The sequence below is a fragment of the Oncorhynchus tshawytscha genome, unplaced genomic scaffold (genome assembly GCF_018296145.1).
Source record: "Oncorhynchus tshawytscha isolate Ot180627B unplaced genomic scaffold, Otsh_v2.0 Un_contig_1793_pilon_pilon, whole genome shotgun sequence".
Taxonomy (NCBI): domain Eukaryota; kingdom Metazoa; phylum Chordata; class Actinopteri; order Salmoniformes; family Salmonidae; genus Oncorhynchus; species Oncorhynchus tshawytscha.
The window spans coordinates 170059-197500 of NW_024609650.1; the positions used below are offsets into that span (position 1 = coordinate 170059).

General features: G+C 47.2%; 1 protein-coding gene across 1 annotated transcript in view; it reads left to right on the top strand.

Annotated features, from left to right (window-relative positions):
* The window catches only part of LOC112239810 (probable E3 ubiquitin-protein ligase HERC1), a 211754-nt gene that overhangs the window by 138931 nt on the left and 45381 nt on the right, over positions 1 to 27442 (top strand). Inside the window, 12 exon segments of the mRNA XM_042316629.1 lie at positions 1552 to 1752; positions 6825 to 6999; positions 9513 to 9780; positions 12494 to 12707; positions 13213 to 13418; positions 16541 to 16668; positions 17227 to 17363; positions 19291 to 19491; positions 20614 to 20744; positions 22559 to 22776; positions 24624 to 24744; positions 26721 to 26876. Coding sequence (XP_042172563.1) covers positions 1552 to 1752; positions 6825 to 6999; positions 9513 to 9780; positions 12494 to 12707; positions 13213 to 13418; positions 16541 to 16668; positions 17227 to 17363; positions 19291 to 19491; positions 20614 to 20744; positions 22559 to 22776; positions 24624 to 24744; positions 26721 to 26876 — 2156 coding nt within the window.

Below are 27442 nucleotides of genomic sequence, written 5' to 3' on the forward strand. Positions count from 1 at the left end.
TTATGGCTGATAGTATGACTGGTTCCACTGTAGCTTTATGGCTGATAGTATGACTGGTCCAATGTAGCTTTATGGCTGATAGTATGACTGGTCCACTGTAGCTTTATGGCTGATAGTATGACTGGTCCACTGTAGCTTTATGGCTGATAGTATGACTGGTCCACTGTAGCTTTATGGCTGATAGTATGACTGTTATTTTCTATAACCACGTGGCTGATAGTATGACTGTTATTCTCTGATAACCACGTGGCTGATAGTATGACTGGTCCACTGTAGCTTTATGGCTGATAGTATGACTGGTTCCACTGTAGCTTTATGGCTGATAGTATGACTGGTCCATTGTAGCTTTATGGCTGATAGTATGACTGGTTCCACTGTAGCTTTATGGCTGATAGTATGACTGGTCCACTGTAGCTTTATGGCTGATAGTATGACTGTTAGCTTTATCTATAACCACGTGGCTGATAGTATGACTGTTATTCTCTATAACCATGTGGCTGATAGTATGACTGTGTTATTCTCTATAACCACATGGCTGATAGTATGACTGGTTATTCTGGCTGATAACCACTTTATGGCTGATAGTATGACTGTTATTCTCTATAACCACGTGGCTGATAGTATGACTGTTATTCTCTTTAACAATGTGGCTGATAGTATGACTGTTATTCTGATAGTATAACCATGTGGCTTTAGTATGACTGTTATTCTCTATAACCACGTGGCTGATAGTATGACTGTTATTCTCTATAACCACGTGGCTGATAGTATGACTGTTATTCTCTATAACCATGACTGGGCTGAGCTTTATAGCTGATCACTGACTATTCTCTTATGGCTGATAACCACGTGGCTGATAGTATGACTGTTATTCTCTATAACCATGTGGCTGATAGTGTGACTGTTATTCTGGCTGATAATCACTTTATGGCTGTGGCTGATAGTATGTCCATTTCTTTATGGCTGATAGTATGACTGGTTCCACTGTAGCTTTATGGTTGATAGTATGTTCCACTGTAGCTTTGTGGCTGATAGTATGACTGGTCCAGCTTCTCTATAACCACGTGGCTGATAGTATGACTGTTATTCTCTATAACCACGTGGCTGATAGTATGACTGTTATTCTCTATAACCACGTGGCTGATAGTATGACTGTTATTCTCTATAACCACGTGGCTGATAGTATGACTGTTATTCTCTATAACCACGTCGCTGATAGTATGGACTGTTATTGGCTGATAGTATGACTATAACCACGTGGCTGATAGTATGACTGTTATTCTCTATAACCACGTGGCTGATAGTATGGACTGTTATTCTCTATAACCACGTGGCTGATAGTATGACTGTTATTCTCTATAACCACGTGGCTGATAGTATGACTGTTATTCTCTATAACCACGTGGCTGATAGTATGACTGTTATTCTCTATAACCACGTGGCTGATAGTATGACTGTTATTCTCTATAACCACGTGGCTGATAGTATGACTGTTATTCTCTATAACCACGTGGCTGATAGTATGACTGTTATTCTCTACAACCCTTACAGAGGAATGGGACATGCTGGATGTTGATGAGGATGAGAGGTTAACTGGGGACGAGGAGTTTGAGCTGCTGGCGGGACCGTTGGGTCTGAGCGAGCGCCGGGTCGTCCCAGAGGCCGTCCAGTTCCCCGACAGTGACCCCCTGGGAGCGTCCGTAGCCATGGTGACCGCCACCAACAGCATGGAGGAGACTCTGCTGCAGATAGGTGAGGGGCTGAAAAACACACACGCACACACACACACACACACACACACACACACACACACACTGTAGATGTGTCTGGTCCTCTCTGTAATGTGGTTCAGATGTGTCTGGTCCTCTCTGTAATGTGGGTGAGATGTGTCTGGTCCCTCTCTGTAATGTGGGTGGTTCAGATGTGTCAGATGGTCCTCTCTGTAATGTGGTTCAGATGTGTCCGGTCCTCTCTGTAATGTGGGTGGTTCAGATGTGTCTGGTCCTCTCTGTAATGTGGGTGGTTCAGATGTGTCTGGTCCTCTCTGTAATTTGGGTGGTTCAGATGTGTCTGGTCCTCTCTGTAATGTGGGTGGTTCAGATGTGTCTGGTCCTCTCTGTAATGTGGTTCAGATGTGTCTGGTCCTCTCTGTAATGTGGGTGGTTCAGATGTGTCTGGTCCTCTCTGTAATGTGGGTGGTTCAGATGTGTCTGGTCCTCTCTGTAATGTGGGTGGTTCAGATGTGTCTGGTCCTCTCTGTAATGTGGGTGGTTCAGATGTGTCTGGTCCTCTCTGTAATGTGGGTGGTTCAGATGTGTCTGGTCCTCTCTGTAATGTGGTTCAGTGGTTCTGATGTGGGTGTTCAGATGTGTCTGGTCCTCTCTGTAATGTGGGTGGTTCAGATGTGTCTGGTCCTCTCTGTAATGTGTAGATGTGTCTGGTCCTCTCTGTAATGTGGGTGGTTCAGATGTGTCTGGTCCTCTCTGTAATGTGGTTGAGATGTGTCTGGTCCTCTCTGTAATGTGGGTGGTTCAGATGTGTCTGGTCCTCTCTGATAGATGTGTCTGGTCCTCTCTGTAATGTGGGTGGTTCAGATGTGTCTGGTCCTCTCTGTAAATGTGGTTGAGATGTGTTCTGTAATGTGGGTGGTTCAGATGTGTCTGGTCCTCTCTGTAATGTGGGTCAGATGTGTCTGGTCCTCTCTGTAATGTGGTTCAGATGTGTCTGGTCCTCTCTGTAATGTGGGTGGTTCAGATGTGTCTGGTCCTCTCTGTAATGTGGTTCAGATGTGTCTGGTCCTCTCTGTAATGTGGGTGGTTCAGATGTGTCTGGTCCCTCTCTGTAATGTGGGTGGTTCAGATGTGTCTGGTCCTCTCTGTAATGTGGGTGGTTCAGATGTGTCTGGTCCTCTCTGTAATGTGGTTCAGATGTGTCTGGTCCTCTCTGTAATGTGGGTGGTTCAGATGTGTCTGGTCCTCTCTGTAATGTGGGTGGTTCAGATGTGTCTGGTCCTCTCTGTAATGTGGGTGGTTCAGATGTGTCTGGTCCTCTCTGTAATGTGGGTGGTTCAGATGTGTCTGGTCCTCTCTGTAATGGGTGGTTCAGATGTGTCTGGTCCTCTCTGTAATGTGGGTGGTTCAGATGTGTCTGGTCCTCTCTGTAATGTGGGTGGTTCAGATGTGTCTGGTCCTCTCTGTAATGTGGGTGGTTCAGATGTGTCTGGTCCTCTCTGTAATGTGGGTGGTTCAGATGTGTCTGGTCCTCTCTGTAATGTGGTGGTTCAGATGTGTCTGGTCCTCTCTGTAATGTGGGTGGTTCAGATGTGTCTGGTCCTCTCTGTAATGTGGGTGTTCAGATGTGTCTGGTCCTCTCTGTAATGTGGGTGGTTCAGATGTGTCTGGTCCTCTCTGTAATGTGGGTGGTTCAGATGTGTCTGGTCCTCTCTGTAATGGGTGGGTGGTTCAGATGTGTCTGGTCCTCTCTGTAATGTGGGTGGTTCAGATGTGTCTGGTCCTCTCTGTAATGTGGGTTCAGATGTGTCTGGTCCTCTCTGTAATGTGGGTGGTTCAGATGTGTCTGGTCCTCTCTGTAATGTGGGTGGTTCAGATGTGTCTGGTCCTCTCTGTAATGTGGGTGGTTCAGATGTGTCTGGTCCTCTCTGTAATGTGGGTGGTTCAGATGTGTCTGGTCCTCTCTGTAATGTGGGTGGTTCAGATGTGTCTGGTCCTCTCTGGTGATGGTGGTTCAGATGTGTCTGGTCCTCTCTGTAATGTGGGTGGTTCAGATGTGTCTGGTCCTCTCTGTAATGTCTGTTCAGATGTGTCTGGTCCTCTCTGTAATGTGGGTGGTTCAGATGTGTCTGGTCCTCTCTGTAATGTGGGTGGTTCAGATGTGTCTGGTCCCTCTGTAATGTGGTTCAGATGTGTCTGGTCCTCTCTGTAATGTGGGTGGTTCAGATGTGTCTGGTCCTCTCTGTTGTGGGTGGATGATGTGTCTGGTCCTCTCTGTAATCTGTAATGTCTGGGTGGTGGGTCAGATGTGTCTGGTCCTCTCTGTAATGTGGGTGGTTCAGATGTGTCTGGTCCTCTCTGTAATGTGGTCAGATGTGTCTGGTCCTCTCTGTAATGTGGGTGGTTCAGATGTGTCTGGTCCTCTCTGTAATGTGGGTGGTTCAGATGTGTCTGGTCCTCTCTGTAATGTGGGTGGTTCAGATGTGTCTGGTCTGTAATGTGGGTGGTTCAGATGTGTCTGGTCCTCTCTAATGTGGGTGGTTCAGATGTGTCTGGTCCTCTCTGTAATGTGGGTGGTTCAGATGTGTCTGGTCCTCTCTGTAATGTCTGTGGTTCAGATGTGTCTGGTCCTCTCTGTAATGTGGGTGGTTCAGATGTGTCTGGTCCTCTCTGTAATGTGGGGTGGTTCAGATGTGTCTGGTCCTCTCTGTAATGTGGGTGTAGATGTGTCTGGTCCTCTGTGGTTCAGATGTGTCTGGTCCTCTCTGTAATGTGGGTGGTTCAGATGTGTCTGGTCTCTCTGTAATGTGGGTGGTTCAGATGTGTCTGGTCCTCTCTGTAATGTGGGTGGTTCAGATGTCTGTCTGGTCCTCTCTGTAATGTGGTTCAGATGTGTCTGGTCCTCTCTGTAATGTGGGTGTTCAGATGTGTCTGGTCCTCTCTGTAATGTGGGTGGTTCAGATGTGTCTGGTCCTCTCTGTAATGTGGGTGTAGATGTGTCTGGTCCTCTCTGTAATGTGGTTCAGATGTGTCTGGTCCTCTCTGTAATGTGGGTGGTTCAGATGTGTCTGGTCCTCTCTGTAATGTGGGTGGTTCAGATGTGTCTGGTCCTCTCTGTAATGTGGTTCAGGTGTCTGTTCTGTAAGATGTGTCTGGTCCTCTCTGTAATGTGGTTCAGGTGTCTGGTCTCTGTAATGTGTGGTTCAGATGTGTCTGGTCCTCTCTGTAATGTGGGTGGTTCAGATGTGTCTGGTCCTCTCTGTAATGTGGGTGGTTCAGATGTGTCTGGTCCTCTCTGTTCAGATGTCTGGTCCTCTCTGTAATGTGGGTGGTTCAGATGTGTCTGGTCCTCTCTGTAATGTGGGTGGTTCAGATGTGTCTGGTCCTCTCTGTAATGTGGGTGGTTCAGATGTGTCTGGTCCTCTCTGTAATGTGGGTGGTTCAGATGTGTCTGGTCCTCTCTGTAATGTGGGTGGTTCAGATGTGTCTGGTCCTCTCTGTAATGTGGGTGGTTCAGATGTGTCTGGTCCTCTCTGTAATGTGGGTGGTTCAGATGTGTCTGGTCCTCTCTGTAATGTGGGTGGTTCAGATGTGTCTGGTCCTCTCTGTAATGTGGGTGGTTCAGATGTGTGTCTGGTCCTCTCTGTAATGTGGGTGGTTCAGATGTGTCTGGTCCTCTCTGTAATGTCTGGGTGGTTCAGATGTGTCTGGTCCTCTCTGTAATGTGGGTGGTTCAGATGTGTCTGGTCCTCTCTGTAATGTGGGTGGTTCAGATGTGTCTGGTCCTCTCTGTAATGTGGGTGGTTCAGATGTGTCTGGTCCTCTCTGTAATGTGGGTGAGATGTGTCTGGTCCTCTCTGTAATGTGGGTGGTTCAGATGTGTCTGGTCCTCTCTGTAATGTGGGTGGTTCAGATGTGTCTGGTCCTCTGTCTGTCTGGTCCTCTCTGTGGTTCAGATGTGTCTGGTCCTCTCTGTAATGTGGGTGGTTCAGATGTGTCTGGTCCTCTCTGTGTGGGTGTTCTGTAGATGTGTCTGTGTCTGGTCTCTGTAATGTGGGTGGTTCAGATGTGTCTGGTCCTCTCTGTAATGTGGGTGGTTCAGATGTGTCTGGTCCTCTCTGTAATGTGGGTGGTTCAGATGTGTCTGGTCCTCTCTGTAATGTGGGTGGTTCAGATGTGTCTGGTCCTCTCTGTAATGTGGGTGGTTCAGATGTGTCTGGTCCTCTCTGTAATGTGGGTGGTTCAGATGTGTCTGGTCCTCTCTGTAATGTGGGTGGTTCAGATGTGTCTGGTCCTCTCTGTAATGTGGGTGGTTCAGATGTGTCTGGTCCTCTCTGTAATGTGGGTGGTTCAGATGGGTGGTTCAGATGTGTCTGGTCCTCTCTGTAATGTGGGTGGTTCAGATGTGTCTGGTCCTCTCTGTAATGTGGGTGGTTCAGATGTGTCTGGTCCTCTCTGTAATGTGGGTGGTTCAGATGTGTCTGGTCCTCTCTGTAATGTGGGTGGTTCAGATGTGTCTGGTCCTCTCTGTAATGTGGGTGGTTCAGATGTGTCTGGTCCTCTCTGTAATGTGGGTGGTTCAGATGTGTCTGGTCCTCTCTGTAATGTGGGTGGTTCAGATGTGTCTGGTCCTCTCTGTAATGTGGGTGGTTCAGATGTGTCTGGTCCTCTCTGTAATGTGGGTGGTGAGGGTCTGGTGGGTGGTCCTCTCTGTAATGTGGGTGGTTCAGATGTGTCTGGTCCTCTCTGTAGATGTCTGGTCCTCTCTATAATGTGGTTCAGATGTGTCTGGTCCTCTCTGTAATGTGGGTGGTTCAGATGTGTCTGGTCCTCTCTGTAATGGTCCTCTCTGTAATGTGGTTCAGATGTGTCTGGTCCTCTCTGTAATGTGGGTGGTTCAGATGTGTCTGGTCCTCTCTGTAATGTGGGTGGTTCAGATGTGTCTGGTCCTCTCTGTAATGTGGGTGGTTCAGATGTGTCTGGTCCTCTCTGTAATGTGGGTGGTTCAGTGATCACCTGTTATATGTCCATTTCGTGGGGTTGTAATTCTACATTGTGCGCCAGCTTCAGCACGTGTCTGCGTGTGTTTCCCAGGCTGCCAGGGCGCGGTGGAGAACAGCTCCTCGGGCAGGGTGACTCTGGGGGAGCAGGCCGCAGCGCTGGAGAACCCCCACGACAGGGTCATGGCTCTGAGGAGAGTGACCTCTGCAGCGCAGGTCCTCCTGGCCAGGACCATGGTGATGAGAGCCCTGTCTCTACTCTCTGTCAGGTGGGTCTGTCTGTAGACTAGGTGTAGACTAGGTGTAGGACTAGGTGTAGACTAGGTGTAGGACTGTATAGACTAGGTGTATGACTGTGTAGACTAGGTGTAGACTAGGTGTAGGGCTGGGTGTAGACTAGGTGTAGGACTGTATAGACTAGGTGTATGACTGTGTAGACTAGGTGTAGGCTCGGTGTGGACTAGGTGTAGACTATGTTTAGGACTGTGTGTAGACTAGGTGTAGGACTGTGTGTAGACTAGGTGTAGGACTGTGTGTAGACTAGGTGTAGACAAGGTGTAGGACTGTGTGTAGACTAGGTGTAGGACTGTGTGTAGACTAGGTGAAGACTATGTGTAGGACTGTGTGTAGGACTGTGTTTAGACTAGGTGTAGGACTAGGTGTAGACTAGTGGTAGGACTGTGTGTAGACTATGTGTAGACTGTGTTTAGACTAGGTGTAGGACTGTGTAGACTAGGTGTAGACTAGTGGTAGGACTGTGTGTAAACTAGGTGTAGACTGTGTTTAGACTAGGTGTAGGACTGGTTGTAGGCTAGGTGTAGACTAGTGGTAGGACTGTGTGTAGACTAGGTGTAGGACTGTGTTTAGACTAGGTGTAGACTGTGTAGGACTGAGTGTAGACTAGGTGTAGACTAGGTGTAAGACTGTGTAGACTAGGTGTAGGACTGTGTAGACTATGTGTAGGACTGTGTAGACTATGTGTAGGACTGTGTAGACTATGTGTAGGACTGTGTGTAGACTAGGTGTAGACTAGGTGTAGGACTGTGTAGACTAGGTGTAGGACTGTGTAGACTATGTGTAGGACTGTGTAGACTAGGTGTAGGACTGTGTGCAGACTAGGTGTAGACTATGTGTAGACTAGGTGTAGGACTGTGTAGACTAGTGGTAGGACTGTGTAGACTATGTGTAGGACTGTGTATAGACTATGTGTATGACTGTGTGTAGACTAGGTGTAGGACTGTGTGTAGACTAGGTGTAGACTGTGTGTAGACTAGGTGTAGGACTGTGTGTAGACTAGGTGTAGACTGTGTGTAGACTAGGTGTAGGACTGTGTGTAGACTAGGTGTAGGACTGTGTGTAGGACTGTGTGTAGACTAGGTGTAGGACTGTGTAGACTAGGTGTAGGACTGTGTGTAGACTAGGTGTAGGACTGTGTGTAGACTAGGTGTAGACTAGGTGTAGGACTGTGTAGACTAGTGGTAGGACTGTGTAGACTAGGTGTAGGACTGTGTAGACTAGGTGTAGGACTGTGTGCAGACTAGGTGTAGGACTATGTGTAGACTAGGTGTAGACTAGGTGTAGGACTGTGTGCAGACTAGGTGTAGGACTGTGTAGACTATGTGTAGGACTGTGTATAGACTGTGTATGACTAGTGTAGGACTGTGTAGACTATGTGTAGGACTGTGTGTAGACTATGTGTATGACTGTGTGTAGACTAGGTGTAGGACTGTGTGTAGACTAGGTGTAGGACTGTGTGTAGACTAGGTGTAGGACTGTGTGTAGACTATGTGTAGGACTGTGTAGACTAGGTGTAGGACTGGTTGTAGGCTAGGTGTAGACTAGGTGTAGGACTGGTTGTAGGCTAGTTGTAGACTAGGTGTAGGACTGTGTGTAGACTAAGTGTAGGACTGTGTAGACTAGGTGTAGGACTGGTTGTAGGCTAGGTGTAGACTAGGTGTAGGACTGTGTAGACTAGGAGTAGGACTGTGTAGACTAGGTGTAGGACTGTGTGTAGGACTGTGTATAGACTGTGTAGGACTGTGTGTAGACTAGGTGTAGGACTGTGTAGACTATGTGTAGGACTGGATAATGTGTTGGTCTTTGTCTCTCTCTCTCGGGCGCTCTCTCTCTCTCTCTCTCTCTCTCTCTGTCTCTGGCTGTCTCTCTGTCTCCTGGTGTCTTTCCGTCTGTCTCTCTCTGTCTCGTTGGTGTCTCAGTCTCGATCTCTCTCCATTCATCTCATGTTCCACTGTGTTTAGTTGGTGTCAGTGTATAAGGGTGAACTGCCTTGCAACTACTATATGTTTATGAGTATGGCCTCCTCTCCCTCCCCTCCTCTCTCTCCCTCCCCTCTCCCTCCCCCTTTCTCTCTCTCTCCCCCTTTCTCTCTCTCCCTCCCCCTTTCTCTCTCTCTCCCTCCCCCTTTCTCTCTCTCTCCCCCTTTCTCTCTCTCTCCTCCTCTCTCTCCCTTTCTCTCTCTCTCTCTCTCTCATCTCTCTCCCCTCATCTCTCTCCCTCTCCTCTCTCTCCCCCCTCTCCCTCCCTCCCCTCCTCTCTCTCCCTCCCTCCCCTCCCTCTCTCTCCCTCCCCTCTCTCCCCTCCTCTCTATCCCTCCCTTCCTCCTCTCTCTCTCCCTCCCTCCCCTCCTCTCTTTCCCTCTCCTCTCTCCCCTCTCCTCCTCTCTCTCTCTCTCTCTCTCCCCCTTTCTCTCTCTCTCCCCTCCTCTCCCTCCCTCCTCTCTCTCCCTCCCTCCCCTCTCCCTCCCCCTTTCCCTCTCTCTCAGTGGTTCTAGCTGCAGCCTGGCAGCAGGGTTGGAGTCTCTGGGTCTGACAGACATCAGGACCCTGGTCAGACTGATGTGTCTGGCTGCAGCGGGGCGAGCCGGCCTCTCCACCAGCCCCACATCTGGATCAGGGGCCTCAGAGCGGCCCCGGGGGGCAACCAAGGCCAGCAAACCTATCTCCTGTCTGGCCTATCTCAGTACGGCTGTGGGTTGTCTGGCCTCCAACAGTCCCAACGCTGCCAAGCTGCTGGTCCAGCTCTGCACACAGGTAACAACAGATACACAACTCAGACTCACACAAAGATAATAGACTGGAAGAGAAACAGGAAGTGACCAGTTCTCTACTTCACTCAACGACTTTCAAAAAGACAGGAAGTTCAAGTCAACACAACTTTAGTTCAGCACCACACTTATGCAATACTTAACTTGACCTATACATATTTCCCAGAGTGCCTTAGCTTTCGAGTGAATTGTAGTTACCAGCCATGACTGTGTTTGTTATTGACAGAGACAGAGATTGTTGCAGTCATTGTTTTTTGTTGTCCTGTGGGTTTCACCGAGCCAGATCATTAAAATAAAAATGTTCAACACAAGTATTTAAGGAGGCCTTAATTTGAGGGCCTAGTTTGACACCAATACAGTAGTAGCCTGAATGAAACTCATGGTTTTCAGGTCTGCAAATCACATTATGATGGTTGGCAAAGTGCTGTGTAATTCCTATGGTAATCCAGCCAGAGTGAAGCTATCCAACATTTTGACATGTTTATTCTCCCGTCTAAGATACGACGTAAACCATCCAAACTGGAACAACCATTTCAGTAATGGATGCAATTAACTACAAGAGTAACAGATCGGATTAGTTGATCAAAATGTACGTTATTCATATTTGAGTAGCATAAGATGAATTAATCAATCGATGTGCTACGTGTAAAAACATAGATATTGAGGAACTAGTCTAAAAATTAACCTGCAACAGAGCATGCTGGGAAATATGATAATGATGGGAGTGGTTTTGATTTAATACTGGTTATAAACACCAACACTGGGGTTAGTTTAGACCAATTAGAGTTAATTTAATACTGGTTGTAAAGACCAACACTGGGGTTATTTTAGCCGGTGTAGAATACAGCCGGTGTTTAATACAGCCGGTGTAGAATTCAGCCGGTGTAGAATACAGCCGGTGTTTAATACAGCCGGTGTAGAATACAGCCGGTGTAGAATACAGCCGGTGTTTACAGCCGGTGTTTAATACAGCCGGTGTAGAATACAGCCGGTGTAGAATACAGCCGGTGTAGAATACAGCCGGTGTAGAATACAGCCGGTGTTTAATACAGCCGGTGTTTAATACAGCCGGTGTAGAATACAGCCGGTGTTTAATACAGCCGGTGTTTAATACAGCCGGTGTAGAATACAGCCGGTGTTTAATACAGCCGGTGTAGAATACAGCCGGTGTTTAATACAGCCGGTGTTTAATACAGCCGGTGTTTAATACAGCCGGTGTAGAATACAGCCGGTGTAGAATACAGCCGGTGTAGAATACAGCCGGTGTTTAATACAGCCGGTGTAGAATACAGCCGGTGTAGAATACAACCGGTGTTTAATACAGCCGGTGTTTAATACAGCCGGTGTAGAATACAGCCGGTGTTTAATACAGCCGGTGTAGAATACAGCCGGTGTTTAATACAGCCGGTGTTTAATACAGCCAGGTGTTTAATACAGCCGGTGTAGAATACAGCCGGTGTTTAATACAGCCGGTGTTTAATACAGCCGGTGTAGAATACAGCCGGTGTAGAATACAGCCGGTGTAGAATACAGCCGGTGTAGCCAGCCGGTGTTAATACAGCCGGTGTAGAATACAGCCGGTGTAGAATACAGCCGGTGTTTAATACAGCCGGTGTAGAATACAGCCGGTGTAGAATACAGCCGGTGTAGAATACAGCCGGTGTAGAATACAGCCGGTGTTTAATACAGCCGGTGTTTAATACAGCCGGTGTTAATACAGCCGGTGTTTAATACAGCCGGTGTAGAATACAGCCGGTGTTTAATACAGCCGGTGTTTAATACAGCCGGTGTTTAATACAGCCGGTGTAGAATACAGCCGGTGTTTAATACAGCCGGTGTAGAATACAGCCGGTGTTTAATACAGCCGGTGTAGAATACAGCCGGTGTTTAATACAGCCGGTGTTTAATACAGCCGGTGTAGAATACAGCCGGTGTTTAATACAGCCGGTGTTTAATACAGCCGGTGTAGAATACAGCCGGTGTAGAATACAGCCGGTGTAGAATACAGCCGGTGTTTAATACAGCCGGTGTTTAATACAGCCGGTGTTTAATACAGCCGGTGTTTAATACAGCCGGTGTAGAATACAGCCGGTGTAGAATACAGCCGGTGTTTAATACAGCCGGTGTAGAATACAGCCGGTGTTTAATACAGCCGGTGTAGAATACAGCCGGTGTAGAATACAGCCAGTGTTTAGTACAGCCGGTGTAGAATACAGCCGGTGTTTAATACAGCCGGTGTAGAATACAGCCGGTGTAGAATACAGCCGGTGTTTAATACAGCCGGTGTAGAATACAGCCGGTGTTTAATACAGCCGGTGTAGAATACAGCCGGTGTAGAATACAGCCGGTGTAGAATACAGCCAGTGTAGAATACAGCCGGTGTTTAATACAGCCGGTGTAGAATACAGCCGGTGTAGAACCAGTATATATATATCTGTCTCTAGAACCTGTATATCTATCTGTCTCTAGAACCTGTATATCTATCTGTCTCTAGAACCTGTATATCTATCTGTCTCTAGAACCAGTATATCTATCTGTCTCTAGAACCAGTATATCTATCTGTCTCTAGAACCTGATCTAGCGTGTTAGGGTTCCTCTGACTGATCTAGAATCTGTATATCTATCCGTCTCTAGAACCTGATCTAGCGTGTTAGGGTTCCTCTGACTGATCTAGAACCTGTATATCTATCCGTCTCTAGAACCTGATCTCGGCGGCAACGGGGATGAACCTGACCACGGTAGACGACCCCGTCCAGAGGAAGTTCCTCCCCAGCTTCCTGAGGGGCGTGGCCGAGGAGAACAAGCTTGTGACGTCACCCAATTTCGTGGTCACCCAGGCCCTCGTGGCCCTACTCGCTGATAAAGGGGCCCGGCTCAGACCCAACTATGACAAGGCTGACGCGGAGAAGAGAGGTTCGTGAGACCTGGAGTCGGCCTTTGTGGTCCTCGGAGATTTCTAGACGTTGCGATACTGTCACACGTTGTCTGTCGTCGACATGTCGTTATGCGGCGCCGTCACAATTCAATAGAGTTTTTGTAACTGACTATGTCCGTTTTGTTTGTAAAATTGCATTATGGGATAAACAAAGATATTTCTCAGGGGGAGGGGCAGTGATTAAAGATTTGTAGTCGCCTCGTATTTTCAGATTGTCTGCACGGGATGACAGTACATACAGACATGTAGCTACTAGCTGTTGTTAGCAGTTTGTGCTAGCCTCCACAGTGCCCATGCTAGTTGTCATTATCACTGTAGTGTTTTGGACCATTCGTTATGTTATGTTATAATTAACATCCTCTCATCTCCCCCCAAAACAAAACCTCACTCACCGTTCCTTCTTCCACCCCCTTTTTGTTTTCGTTCCAGCAGGTTTAATTGCACATTTGTATACCCATCCTTCCTATCATCCCACTGCTGTAGGACCTCTGGAGCTGGCCAACGCGCTGGCTGCTTGCTGCCTGTCTTCTCGTCTGTCCTCGGGACACCGGCAGTGGGCCGCTCAGCAGCTGGTCCGCACGCTGGCCGCTCACGACAGAGACAACCAGAGCCGGCCGCAAACCTTTGCCGACATGGCGGGTGACCTGCGCAAGTGCTCTTCTGTGAAGTTGGAGGCTCACCAGAGCAGGGTGAGTACTGGAGGGGTTAGGGTAGAGGGTTAGGGGTAGAGGGTTAGGGGTAGAGGGTTAGGGTAGAGGGTTAGGGGTAGAGGGGTAGAGGGTTAGGGGTAGAGGGTTAGGGTAGAGGGTTAGGGGTAGAGGGTTAGGGGTAGAGGGTTAGGGGTAGAGGGTTAGGGGTAGAGGGTTAGGGTAGAGGGGGTAGAGGGTTAGGGTAGAGGGTTAGGGTAGAGGGTTAGGGGTAGAGGGTTAGGGTTAGAGGGTTAGGGGTAGAGGGTTAGGGTAGAGGGTTAGGGGTAGAGGGTTAGGGTAGAGGGTTAGGGTAGAGGGTTAGGGGTAGAGGGTTAGGGGTAGAGGGTTAGGGTAGAGGGTTAGGGTAGAGGGTTAGGGGTAGAGGGTTAGGGGTAGAGGGTTAGGGTAGAGGGTTAGGGTAGAGGGTTAGGGTAGAGGGTTAGGGGGGTAGAGGGTTAGGGTAGAGGGTTAGGGGTAGAGGGTTAGGGTAGAGGGTTAGGGTGAGTAGGGGTAGAGGGTTAGGGTAGAGGGTTAGGGTGAGTAGGGGTTAGGGGGTAGGGTGAGTAGGGGTTAGGGGTAGAGGGTTAGGGTGAGTAGGGGGTTAGGGTGAGTAGGGGTAGAGGGTTAGGGTGAGTAGGGGTTAGGGTGAGTAGGGGTAGAGGGTTAGGGTGAGTAGGGGTTAGGGGTAGGGTGAGTAGGGGTTAGGGGTAGGGTGAGTAGGGGTTAGGGGTAGAGGGTTAGGGTGAGTAGGGGTAGAGGGTTAGGGTAGAGGGGTAGGGTGAGTAGGTGTTAGGGGTAGAGGGTTAGGGTGAGTAGGGGTTAGGGTGAGTAGGGGTAGAGGGTTAGGGTGAGTAGGGGTTAGGGTGAGTAGGGGTAGAGGGTTAGGGTGAGTAGGGGTTAGGGGTAGAGGGTTAGGGTGAGTAGGGGTAGAGGGTTAGGGTAGAGGGTTAGTAGTAGGGGTTAGGGTTAGGGTGAGTAGGGGTTAGGGGTAGAGGGTTAGGGTGAGTAGGGGTTAGGGGTAGAGGGTTAGGGTGAGTAGGGGTTAGGGGTAGAGGGTTAGGGGTAGAGGGTTAGGGTGAGTAGGGGTTAGGGCTAGAGGGTTAGGGGTAGAGGGTTAGGGGTAGAGGGTTAGGGTGAGTAGGGGTTAGGGGTAGAGGGTTAGGGGTAGAGGGTTAGGGGTAGAGGGTAGGGTGAGGGGTTAGGGGTAGGGGTTAGGGGTAGAGGGTTAGGGGTAGAGGGTTAGGGGTAGAGGGTTAGGGGTAGAGGGTTAGGGGTAGAGGGTTAGGGTGAGTAGGGGTTAGGGGTAGAGGGTTAGGGGTAGAGGGTTAGGGGTAGAGGGTTAGGGGTAGAGGGTTAGGGGTAGAGGGTTAGGGGAGGGTTAGGGGTAGAGGGTTAGGGTAGAGGGTTAGGGGTAGAGGGTTAGGGGTAGAGGGTTAGGGTAGAGGGTTAGGGGTAGGGGTTAGGGGTAGAGGGTTAGGGGTAGAGGGTTAGGGGTAGAGGGTTAGGGGTAGAGGGGTTAGGGTGAGTAGGGGTTAGGGGTAGAGGGTTAGGGGTAGAGGGTTAGGGGTAGAGGGTTAGGGTTAGGGTAGAGGGTTAGGGGTAGAGGGTTAGGGGTAGTAGGGGTAGGGTGAGTAGGGGTTAGGGGTAGGGGTTAGGGGTAGAGGGTTAGGGGTAGAGGGTTAGGGGGTAGGGTAGGGGTTAGGGGTAGAGGGTTAGGGGTAGAGGTTTAGGGTGAGTAGGGGTTAGGGTAGAGGGTTAGGGGTAGAGGGTTAGGGTAGAGGGGTTAGGGTAGAGGGTTAGGGTAGAGGGTTAGGGGTAGAGGGTTAGGGGTAGAGGGTTAGGGGTAGAGGGTTAGGGTAGAGGGTTAGGGGTAGGGGTTAGGGGTAGAGGGTTAGGGGTAGGGTTAGTAGGGTTAGGGTAGGGGTAGGGAGAGGGTTAGGGTAGAGGGTTAGGGTTAGGGGTAGAGGGTTAGGGTAGAGGGTTAGGGGTAGAGGGTTAGGGGTAGGGTAGTAGGGGTTAGGGTGAGTAGGGGGTAGGGGTAGGGGTTAGGGTGAGTAGGGGTAGAGGGTTAGGGTAGAGGGTTAGGGTGAGGAGGGGTAGAGGGGTAGAGGGTTAGGGGTAGAGGGTTAGGGTGAGAGGGGTTAGGGGTAGAGGGTTAGGGTGAGTAGGGGTTAGAGTGAGTAGGGGTTAGGGGTAGAGGGTTAGGGTGAGTAGGGGTTAGGGGTAGAGGGTTAGGGGTAGAGGGTTAGGGGTAGAGTGAGTAGGGGTTAGGGGTAGAGGGTTAGGGGTAGAGGGTTAGGGGTAGGTAGGGGTAGGGGTTAGGGGTAGGGGTTAGGGTAGAGGGTTAGGGTAGAGGGTTAGGGTAGAGGGTTAGGGTAGAGGGTTAGGGGTAGAGGGTTAGGGTAGAGGGTTAGGGGTAGAGGGTTAGAGTGAGTAGGGGTTAGGGGTAGAGGGTTAGGGTGAGTAGGGGTTAGGGGTAGAGGGTTAGAGTGAGTAGGGGTTAGGGGTAGAGGGTTAGGGTGGTAGGGGTTAGGGGCAGAGGGGTAGAGGGTTAGGGGTAGAGTGAGTAGGGGTTAGGGGTAGAGGGTTAGGGGTAGAGGGTTAGGGGTAGAGGGGTAGGGGTTAGGGGTAGAGGGTTAGGGGTAGAGGGTTAGGGTAGAGGGTTAGAGGGTTAGGGTAGAGGGTTAGGGGTAGAGGGTTAGGGTAGAGGGGTTAGGGGTAGAGGGTTAGGGGTAGAGGGTTAGGGGTAGAGGGTTAGGGTAGAGGGTTAGGGGTAGAGGGTTAGGGGGGTAGAGGGTTAGGGGTAGAGGGTTAGGGGTAGAGGGGTAGTTAGGGTAGAGGGTTAGGGGTAGAGGGTTAGGGGTAGAGGGTTAGGGGTAGAGGGTTAGGGTGAGTAGGGGTTAGGGGTAGAGGGTTAGGGTGAGTAGGGGTTAGGGGTAGAGGGTTAGGGGTAGAGGGTTAGGGGTAGAGGGTTAGGGGTAGAGGGTTAGGGTAGAGGGTTAGGGGTAGAGGGGTAGGGGTAGAGGGGGGTAGAGGGGGGGTAGGGTAGGGGGGTAGAGGGTTAGGGGTAGAGGGTTAGGCCGTATAAAGGGTTCATTACGTCTGAAACGTGTTTCCTCCAGGTGATCACGTGTGGTTGGTGCAGTAGGAAAGGCCTGCTGGCCACCAGCGGTAACGACGGAACAGTCCGGGTGTGGAACGTTACTCAGAACCAGTACACCCTCCAACTGACCTGCGTCTTCAACAGGACGTAAGCAGCACCTCTGACCTCTGACCTCTGGAGACAGACTTCCCTAACCCTCTCAGTCTACTACAGACGTCTCTACTTACTGTGACTGTGATAGGAGGTTGTCTCACCTAGCTATCTAATACACTGACTGTAAGTCACTCTGAATAAGAGCTTCTGATAAATTACTAAAATGTTAATGTCTCTTCTCTCTGTGTCTCTCTGTGTGTCTCTCTCTGTGTGTCTCTCTCTGTGTCTCTCTCTGTGTGTCTCTCTCTGTGTCTCTCTCTCTGTGTCTCTCTCTCTGTGTCTCTCTCTGTGTCTCTCTTTGTGTCTCTCTCTCTGTGTCTCTCTCTGTGTCTCTCTCTGTGTGTCTCTCTGTGTGTCTCTCTCTGTGTTTCTCTGTGTGTCTCTCTCTGTGTTTCTCTGTGTGTCTCTCTCTGTGTCTCTCTCTGTGTGTCTCTCTCTGTGTCTCTCTCTGTGTGTCTCTCTCTGTGTGTCTCTCTCTGTGTCTCTTTGTGTGTCTCTCTCTGTGTGTCTCTCTCTGCATGTCTCTGTGTATGTGTGTGTGTGTGTCCACAGTGCTGGTTCTCCAGAGGAGGGTGGGCAGTGTCTTGGTTCCCCAGGGGACCCCAGTCTGTCTCCTCTGGTCTGGAGCGTTACGGGGAAATACCTGGCAGCTGCCATGGAGAAACTAGTCAACATCTGGCAGGTCACCGGTGAGAGACACACACACACACACTGCTATGGAGAAACTTGTCAACATCTGGCAGGTCACCGGTGAGAGACACACACACACACACACACACACACACACACACACACACACACACACACACACTGCTATGGAGAAACTAGTCAACATCTGGCAGGTCACCGGTGAGAGACACACACACACACACTGGTCTGTGTAGTGGAGGTGGGAGGTCTGTGTAGTGGAGGTGGAGGTGGGAGGTCTGTAGTGGAGGTGGAGGTGGGAGGTCTGTGTAGTGGAGGTGGAGGTGGGAGGTCTGTGTAGTGGAGGTGGAGGTGGGAGGTCTGTGTAGTGGAGGTGGAGGTCTGGTAGTGGAGGGGTGGGAGGTCTGTGTAGTGGAGGGGGTGGGAGGTCTGTGTAGTGGAGGGGTGGGAGGTCTGTGTAGTGGAGGGGGTGGGAGGTCTGTGTAGTGGAGGGGTGGGAGGTCTGTGTAGTGGAGGGGTGGGAGGTCTGTGTAGTGGAGGGGTGGGAGGTCTGTGTAGTGGAGGGGTGGGAGGTCTGTGTAGTGGAGGTGGGAGGTCTGTGTAGTGGAGGTGGAGGTGGGAGGTCTGTGTAGTGGAGGTGGAGGTGGGAGGTCTGTGTAGTGGAGGGGTGGGAGGTCTGTGTAGTGGAGGTGGGAGGTCTGTGTAGTGGAGGGGTGGGAGGTCTGTGTAGTGGAGGTGGGAGGTCTGTGTAGTGGAGGGGGTGGGAGGTCTGTGTAGTGGAGGGGTGGGAGGTCTGTGTAGTGGAGGGGTGGGAGGTCTGTGTAGTGGAGGGGGTGGGAGGTCTGTGTAGTGGAGGTGGGAGGTCTGTGTAGTGGAGGGGGTGGGAGGTCTGTGTAGTGGAGGGGTGGGAGGTCTGTGTAGTGGAGGGGGTGGGAGGTCTGTGTAGTGGAGGTGGGAGGTCTGTGTAGTGGATGGGGGGTGGGAGGTCTGTGTAGTGGAGGGGGTGGGAGGTCTGTGTAGTTGAGGGGTGGGAGGTCTGTGTAGTGGAGGGGGTGGGAGGTCTGTGTAGTGGAGGTGGGAGGTCTGTGTAGTGGAGGGGTGGGAGGTCTGTGTAGTGGAGGGGTTGGGAGGTCTGTAGTGGAGGGGGGGGAGGTCTGTGTAGTGGAGGTGGGAGGTCTGTGTGGTGGAAGTGGGAGGTGGTTTCTATCTGACCCTGTGGTTTCTATTAGAATCTATCTGACCCTGTGGTTTCTATCTGACCCTGTGGTTTCTATTAGAATCTATCTGACCCTGTGGTTTCTATTATAATCTATCTGACCCTGTGGTTTCTATCTGACCCTGTGGTTTCTATTAGAATCTATCTGACCCTGTGATTTCTACTAGAATCTATCTGACCCTGTGGTTTCTTTTAGAATCTATCTGACCCGGTGGTTTCTATTAGAATCTATCTGACCCTGTGGTTTCTATTAGAATCTATCTGACCCTGTGGTTTCTATCTGACCCTGTGGTTTCTATTAGAATCTATCTGACCCTGTGGTTTCTATTATAATCTATCTGACCCTGTGGTTTCTATCTGACCCTGTGGTTTCTATTAGAATCTATCTGACCCTGTGGTTTCTTTTAGAATCTATCTGACCCTGGGGTTTCTATCTGACCCTGTGGTTTCTATTAGAATCTATCTGACCCTGTGGTTTCTTTTAGAATCTATCTGACCCTGTGGTTTCTATCTGACCCTGTGGTTTCTATCTGACCCTGTGGTTTCTTTTAGAATCTATCTGACCCTGTGGTTTCTATCTGACCCTGTGGTTTCTATTAGAATCTATCTGACCCTGTGGTTTCTATCTGACCCTGTGGGACCCTGTGGTTTCTTTTAGAATCTATCTGACCCTGTGGTTTCTATCTGACCCTGTGGTTTCTATTAGAATCTATCTGACCTGTAAACCTTTCCACTCTGACCCCCTCCACCAGGTGGTAAAGGTCTTCTGGACGTGCAGCCCCACTGGGTGTCAGCTCTGGCCTGGCCGGAGGGAGAAGCCGTGTCCCTGTGGTGCGGGGAACCCAAAGATGTGTTGCTGGTAGGACGTATGGATGGATCCCTGGGCCTTATAGAGGTCCACGATGCCTGCACCATGCGGCGCACCGAGCTGGAGCACTGCTACCGGAAAGATGGTACGTAGTCTGGAGGGTGGGCTGGCATGGGGCGGCAGGTAGACTAGTGGTTAGAGTGGAGGGGCGGCAGGTAGACTAGTGGTTAGAGTGGAGGGCTGGCATGGGGCGGCAGGTAGACTAGTGGTTAGAGTGGAGGGGCGGCAGGTAGCCTAGTGGTTAGAGTGGAGGGCTGGCAGGGTAGCCTAGTGGTTAGAGTGGAGGGGCGACAGGTAGACTAGTGGTTAGAGTGGAGGGGCGACAGGTAGACTAGTGGTTAGAGTGGAGGGGCGGCAGGGTAGCCTAGTGGTTAGAGTGGTTAGAGTGGAGGGCGGCAGGTAGACTAGTGGTTAGAGTGGAGGGGCGGCAGGTAGACTAGTGGTTAGAGTGGGGGGCGGCAGGTAGACTAGTGGTTAGAGTGGAGGGGCGGCAGGTAGACTAGTGGTTAGAGTGGAGGGGCGGCAGGTAGACTAGTGGTTAGAGTGGAGGGGGGCAGGTAGCTAGTGGTTAGAGTGGAGGGGCGGCAGGTAGACTAGTGGTTAGAGTGGAGGGGGCAGGTAGCTAGTGGTTAGGTGGAGGGGCGGCTAGTGGTTAGAGTGGAGGGGCGGCAGGGTAGCCTAGTGGTTAGAGTGGAGGGGCGGGGGCGGCAGGGTAGCCTAGTGGTTAGAGTGGAGGGGCGGCAGGGTAGCCTAGTGGTTAGAGTGGAGGGGCGGCAGGGTAGCCTATCGGTTAGAGCGTTGGACTAGTAACCGGAAGGTTGCAAGTTCAAACCCCTGAGCTGACAAGGTACAAATCTGTCGTTCTGCCCCTGAACAAGGCAGTTAACCCACTGTTCCTAGGCCGTCATTGAAAATAAGAATTTGTTCTTAACTGACTTGCCTAGTTAAATAAAGGTTAAAAAAAATAAAAATAATTATGTCCCCAGATTTCACATAACTGTGACAACTGTGTCTCTTGTGTGTCGTTGATCGTATGGTTTTTTCTTACTTCCAAGATTTACTCTTTAAGACACTGATCTGAAGTCGTGTTGATTTGTGACTCTCCCGATTTAGACTTCTGACCGTTTTGATATATTTTTTTCGTGCGCGCGACGACGGTTTTACGTTGGTGTTCCGTGACCTGAAGTTTGTTGTTTTTCTGTTGTAGTGTCAGTGATCCACATCGCCTGGTACAGTGAGGACAGGCCGTTCGCCGTGGGCTACGCTGACGGCAAGCTGCTGATTGGCACCAAAGAGCCTCTGGAGAAAGGAGCGGTCGTGGTCATTGATGCCCATAAGGTCACCACTATCTCTATATAATAATATCACATTATATTATATTATATTGTTAGTAGTATTATTAGTAGTAGTAGTAGTGGTAGTATTATTATTAGTATTATTCTTAGTAGTATTATTAGTAACAGTAGTAGTATTATTAGTAGTATTATTATTATTAGTAGTAGTATTATTAGTGCTGGTAGTAGTATTAGTAGTAGTAGTAGCAGTAGTATTATTCGTAGTAGTATTATTATTATTAGTGGTAGTATTATTATTATTGGTGGTAGTATTATTATTATTAGTAGTAGTGTTATTAGTAGTATTATTATTAGTAGTAGTATTAGTATTATTATTAGTAGTATTATTATTATTGGTGGTAGTATTATTATTATTAGTAGTATTATTATTATTAGTAGTGGTAGTAGTATTATTCTTATTATTAGTGGTAGTATTATTATTATTGGTAGTAGTAGTAGTCTTATTATTATTAGTGGTGGTATTATTATTAGTATTATTGTTATTAGTATTATTATTATTTGTAGTGGTATTATTATTAGTATTAGTAGCAGTAGTAGTATTATTAGTGATAGTATTAGTATTATTAGTGGTAGTATTGTTATTAGTAGTACTAGTATTATTATTAGTAGTAGTATTATTATTAATGGTGGTAGTAGTATTATTATTATTAGTGGTATTATTATTACTAGTATTATTATTAGTAGTATTATTATTATTGGTGGTAGTATTATTATTATTAGTGGTATTATTATTAGTATTATTATTAGTAGTAGTATTATTATTAGTAGTAGCAGTAGTAGTGTTATTATTTTTAGTAGTAGTATTATTATTAGCTGTAGTATTAGTATTATTATTATTAGTAGTAGTACTAGTATTATTATTATTATTATTATTAGTGGTGGTATTATTAGTGGTAGTATTATTATTAGTAGTATTATTATTAGTAGTATTATTATTAGTGGTATTATTATTATTGGTGGTAGTAGTATTATTATTATTGGTGGTAGTATTATTATTAGTCGTAGTAGTATTATTAGTAGTAGTATTATTATTATTAGCGGTAGTATTATTATTATTAGTAGTAGTATTATTATTAGTAGTAGTATTATTAGTTGTATTATTATTGGTGAGAGTTATTATTAGCAGTAGTAGTATTATTCGTGGTAGTATTATTAGTATTTGTATTATTAGTAGTAGTAGTATTATTACTAGTAGTAGTATTATTATTAGTGGTAGTAGTATTATTATTATTAGTGGTAGTATTATTATTATTATTATTATTGGTAGTAGTAGTAGTATTATTATTTGTAGTAGTATTAGTAGTAGTAGTAGTAGCAGTAGTAGTATTATTATTAGTGGCAGTATTATTATTATTAGTAGTAGTAGTAGCAGTAGTAGTAGTATTATTATGATTAATGGCAGTGTCATTATTATTAGTAGTAGTATTAGTACTAGTAGTATTAGCAGTAGTAGTATTATTATTATTACTACTAGTAGTAGTATTATTAGTAGTATTAGTAGTGGTGTTAGTAGTAGTAGTAGTAGTATTAGTAGTAGTAATAGTAGTATTAGTAGTAGTATTCTTTTTTTATTATTATTAGTAGTAGTAGTAGTAGTGGCAGTATAAGTAGTAGTATTATTAGTAGTAGTATTACTAGTATTATTAGTATTCTTTTTATTATTAGTAGTAGTAGTCGTAGTGGCAGTATAAGTAGTAGTAGTATTAGTAGTAGTATTACTAGTATTATTAGTATTCTTTTTATTATTAGTAGTAGTAGTCGTAGTAATATTTTTATTATTATATGTGTCTGTCCCAGGAGTCCATCACCAGTATAAAGTGGGATCCTACTGGTCAGATACTGTTGACCTGTGCCAAAGAGGACGTGGTGAAGCTATGGTCCAGCCCTGGGTCAGGGTCAAACCCCGGAGCAGGCTGGAAGTGTCTGCAGAGCCTACCCCACCCTGCCCAGGTCAATGGAGTGGCCTGGTGTGGTCTGACTGGACACGGAGCCAAACCTCTCAACATGCTGGCCACGTACGTATGGTATTCAACTGGACGACTGTGTTGATATTAATTAACTTTTAGTCATGTATGGAACTGAACTGGACTTTAGTAGACTATAGATGTCTTTAGTGGACTATATATGTCTTTAATGGACTATAGATGTCTATAGGGGACTATAGTGTAGACCTGGACCATGCCCCAGGACTACCTGACATGATGACTCCTTGCTGATGACTCCTTGCTGTCCCCAGTCCACCTGACTGTGCTGCTGCTCCAGTTTCAACTGTTCTGCCTTATTATTATTCGACCATGCTGGTCATTTATGAACTTTTGAACATCTTGGCCATGTTCTGTTATAATCTCCACCCGGCACAGCCAGAAGAGGACTGGCCACCCCACATAGCCTGGTTCCTCTCTAGGTTTCTTGGGGTTTTAGGCTGGGTTTCTGTACAGCACTTTGAGACATCAGCTGATGTACGAAGGGCTATATAATTTGATTTGATTTGATTTAGTAGACTATAGACGTCTTTAGTGGACTATAGTGGACTATAGATGTCTTTAGTGGATTATAGATGTCTTTAGTGGACTATAGATGTCTTTAGTGGACTATAGTGGACTATAGATGTCTTTAGTGGACTATAGTGAACTATAGATGTCTTTAGTGGACTATAGTGGACTATAGATGTCTTTAGTGGACTATAGATGTCTTTAGTGGACTATAGATGTTTTTAGTGGACTATAGATGTCTTTAGTGGACTATATATATCTTTAGTGGACTATAGATGTCTTTAGTGGACTATAGATGTCTTTAGTGGACTATAGAGGACTATAGATGTCTTTAGTAGACTATAGATGTCTTTAGTGGACTATAGATGTCTTTAATGGACTATAGTGGACTATAGATGTCTTTAGTGGACTATAGTGGACTATATATGTCTTTAGTGGACTATAGAGAACTATATATGTCTTTAGTGGACTATAGATGTCTTTAGTGGACTATAGGGGACTATAGATGTCTTTAGTGGACTATAGATGTCTTTAGTGGACTATATAGGACTATAGATGTCTTTAGTGGACTATAGATGTCTTTAGTGGACTATAGATGTCTTTAGTGGACTATAGTGGACTATAGATGTCTTTAGTGTACTATAGTGGACTATATATGTCTTTAGTGGACAATAGTGGACTATAGATGTCTTTAGGGGACTATATATGTCTTTAGTGGACGATAGTGGACTATAGAGTAGGGGACTATAGTCTTTAGTGACTATAGTGGACTTTAGGTGACTATAGTGGACTATATATGTCTTCAGTGGACTATAGTGGACTATAGATGTCTTTAGGGGACTATAGAGGACTATATATGTCTTTAGTGGACTATAGTGGACTATAGATGTCTTTAGGGGACTATAGAGGACTATATATGTCTTTAGTGGACTATAGATGTCTTTAGGGGACTATAGTGGACTATAGATGTCTTTAGTGGACTATAGAGGACTATATATGTCTTTAGTGGACTATAGTGGACTATAGATGTCTTTAGGGGACTATAGTGGACTATATATGTCTTTAGTGGACTATAGAGGACTATAGATGAACTCTGTGGTCAGGTTGATCAGTCTCTGTCTGGATAACTGACATTTAGGCAGGTTTTGACACTCTGCTACTTTCACAAGGATAACCTTCTCATTCCTCAGTTCTAGTCTGGTGCTGCTTGAATGCAAGGACACTGTTTTTCCAGAAAGAGAAGTAAAAATAGAATCGAATTGAGTAAAAATCTGTGGACATTACATTTGACCACAAGTTCTCACAATGTCCTCACAAGTATAGTAATACAAACCAACACACACATTTAAAAGAGCACTGTGTTATTCCAGGTGTTGCCAAAACGGACTGGTGTCAGTCTGGACCGTACCTCAAGACGCCTCTGCCTTCCCAGAATCCTCCTCTTCTGGCTCCGAGGCCCGGAGGGACAACGAACCCAAAGCCAAACGCAAGGTATGATAAATCAGTAGTAGGTAGAGGTGTCTGCCTAACCACTGCTTCTGGGTCAGATATGGTTTAGCCCTGCTGATGGGGACAGGGTTAGAATTGGGATTAGGCTGGATCTGTTAGAGAGGGGGAACTTCTACCCTCAGTGATTCATCTGTACAAGATCTAATTTTATCGGTTGTATTGGTTTGATTTTATCGGTTGTGTTGGCTTGATTTTATCGGTTGTGTTGGCTTGATTTGATCGGTTGTGTTGGTTTGATTTGATCGGTTGTATCGGTTTGATTTGATCGGTTGTGTTGGCTTGATTTGATTGGTTGTATTGGTTTGATTTGATCAGTTGTATCGGTTTGATTTGATCGGTTGTGTTGGCTTGATTTGATCGGTTGTATTGGTTTGATTTGATCGGTTGTATCGGTTTGATTTGATCGGTTGTATCGGTTTGATTTGATCGGTTGTATCGGTTTGATTTGATCGGTTGTATGGTTTGATTTGATCGGTTGTATTGGCTTGATTTGATCGATTGTATTGGCTTGATTTGATCGGTTGTGTCGGTTTGATTTGATCGGTTGCGTTGGTTTGTTTTGATCGGTTGCGTTGGTTTGATTTGATCGGTTGCGTTGGTTTGATTTTATCGATTGTATTGGCTTGATTTGATCGATTGTATTGGCTTGATTTGATCGATTGTATTGGCTTGATTTGATCAGTTGTGTCGGTTTGATTTGATCGGTTGCGTTGGTTTGATTTGATCGGTTGCGTCGGTTTGATTTGATCGGTTGCGTTGGTTTGATTTGATTGGTTGCGTTGGTTTGATTTGATCGGTTGCGTTGGTTTGATTTGATCGGTTGCGTCGGTTTGATTTGATCGGTTGCGTCGGTTTGATTTGATCGGTTGCGTGGTTTGATTTGATTGGTTGCGTTGGTTTGATTTGATCGGTTGCTTTGATTTGATCGGTTGCGTCGGTTTGATTTGATCGGTTGCGTCGGTTTGATTTGATCGGTTGCGTCGGTTTGATTTGATCGGTTGCGTCGGTTTGATTTGATCGGTTGCGTCGGTTTGATTTGATCGGTTGCGTCGGTTTGATTTGATCGGTTGCGTCGGTTTGATTTGATCCTGCCCTGCGTCGGTTTGATTTGATTGGCTGCGTTGGTTTGATTTGATCGGTTGCGTTGGTTTGATTTGATCGGTTGCGTTGGTTTGATTTGATCGGTTGCGTTGGTTTGATTTGATCGGTTGCGTTGGTTTGATTTGATCGGTTGTATTGGTTTGATTTGATCGGTTGTATTGGTTTGATTTGATCGGTTGTATCGGTTTGATTTGATCGGTTGCGTTGGTTTGATTTGATCGGTTGCGTTGGTTTGATTTGATCGGTTGCGTGTCGGTTTGATTTGATCGGTGCGGTTTGATTTGATCGGTTGCGTCGGTTTGATTTGATCGGTTGCGTCGGTTTGATTTGATGTCTGCGTCGGTTTGATTTGATCGGTTGCGTCGGTTTGATTTGATCGGTTGCGTCGGTTTGATTTGATCGGTTGCGTCGGTTTGATTTGATCGGTTGCGTCGGTTTGATTTGATCGGTTGCTGTCGGTTTGATTTGATCGGTTGCGTCGGTTTGATTTGATCGGTTGCGTTGGTTTGATTTGATTGGTTGCGTTGGTTTGATTTGATTGGTTGCGTTGGTTTGATTTGATCGGTTGCGTTGGTTTGATTTGATCGGTTGCGTTGGTTTGATTTGATCGGTTGTATTGGCTTGATTTGATCGATTGTATTGGCTTGATTTGATCGATTGTATTGGCTTGATTTGATCGGTTGTGTCGGTTTGATTTGATCGGTTGTATTGGTTTGATTTGATCGGTTGTATTGGTTTGATTTGATCGGTTGATCGTCAGCTACAGTTTTTCAAAGGGTGTTCTTTTCCTCCCTCCCCCATTCTGTGTGTGTGTGTGTGTGTGTGTGTGTGTGTGTGTGTGTGTGCGCGTGTCCCAGCAGCAGCAGAGTTCCAGCAGGCGTGTGGAGGGGGCGGTGTGTGTGTTCCAGCTGAAGGGTCATATCACCCCAGTGAGGACAGTAGTCTTCAGCCCTGACGGCCTGGCCCTGGTGTCTGGAGGCGTGGGAGGCCTCATGAACATCTGGTCCTTACGGGTGAGGAGACACACACACACACACACACACACACACAGAGGAACATTGTTCACCCAGGTGCTAGGAGTTTGTTCCAGAGGTTTAAAGAATAAAGTAACTGTACTTCCTGGATCTTATGAGAAATATGTTTAGACAAACTTAATAGACTGTTGCTCAAACAAGCACTTTTAGCTGTGTGTGGTTACTGTCCTGTTAAACTCTGTCTGTCTGTCTGTCTGTGGTTACTGTCCTGTTAAACTCTGTCTGCCTGCCTGCCTGCCTGCCTGTGGTTACTGTCCTGTTAAACTCTGTCTGCCTGCCTGCCTGCCTGCCTGCCTGCCTGCCTGTCTGTGGTTACTGTCCTGTTAAACTCTGTCTGTCTGTCTGTCTGCCTACCCGCCTGTCTGCCTGTCTGTCTGTCTGTCTGTCTGTCTGTCTGTCTGTCTGTCTGTCTGTCTGTCTGTCTGTCTGTCTGTCTGCCTGTCTGTCTGCCTGTCTGTCTGCCTGTCTGTGGTTACTGTCCTGTTAAACCTGTTGAAAACACTGAATACTTTTTCCACTCTGTCTGTCTGCCTACCCGCCTGTCT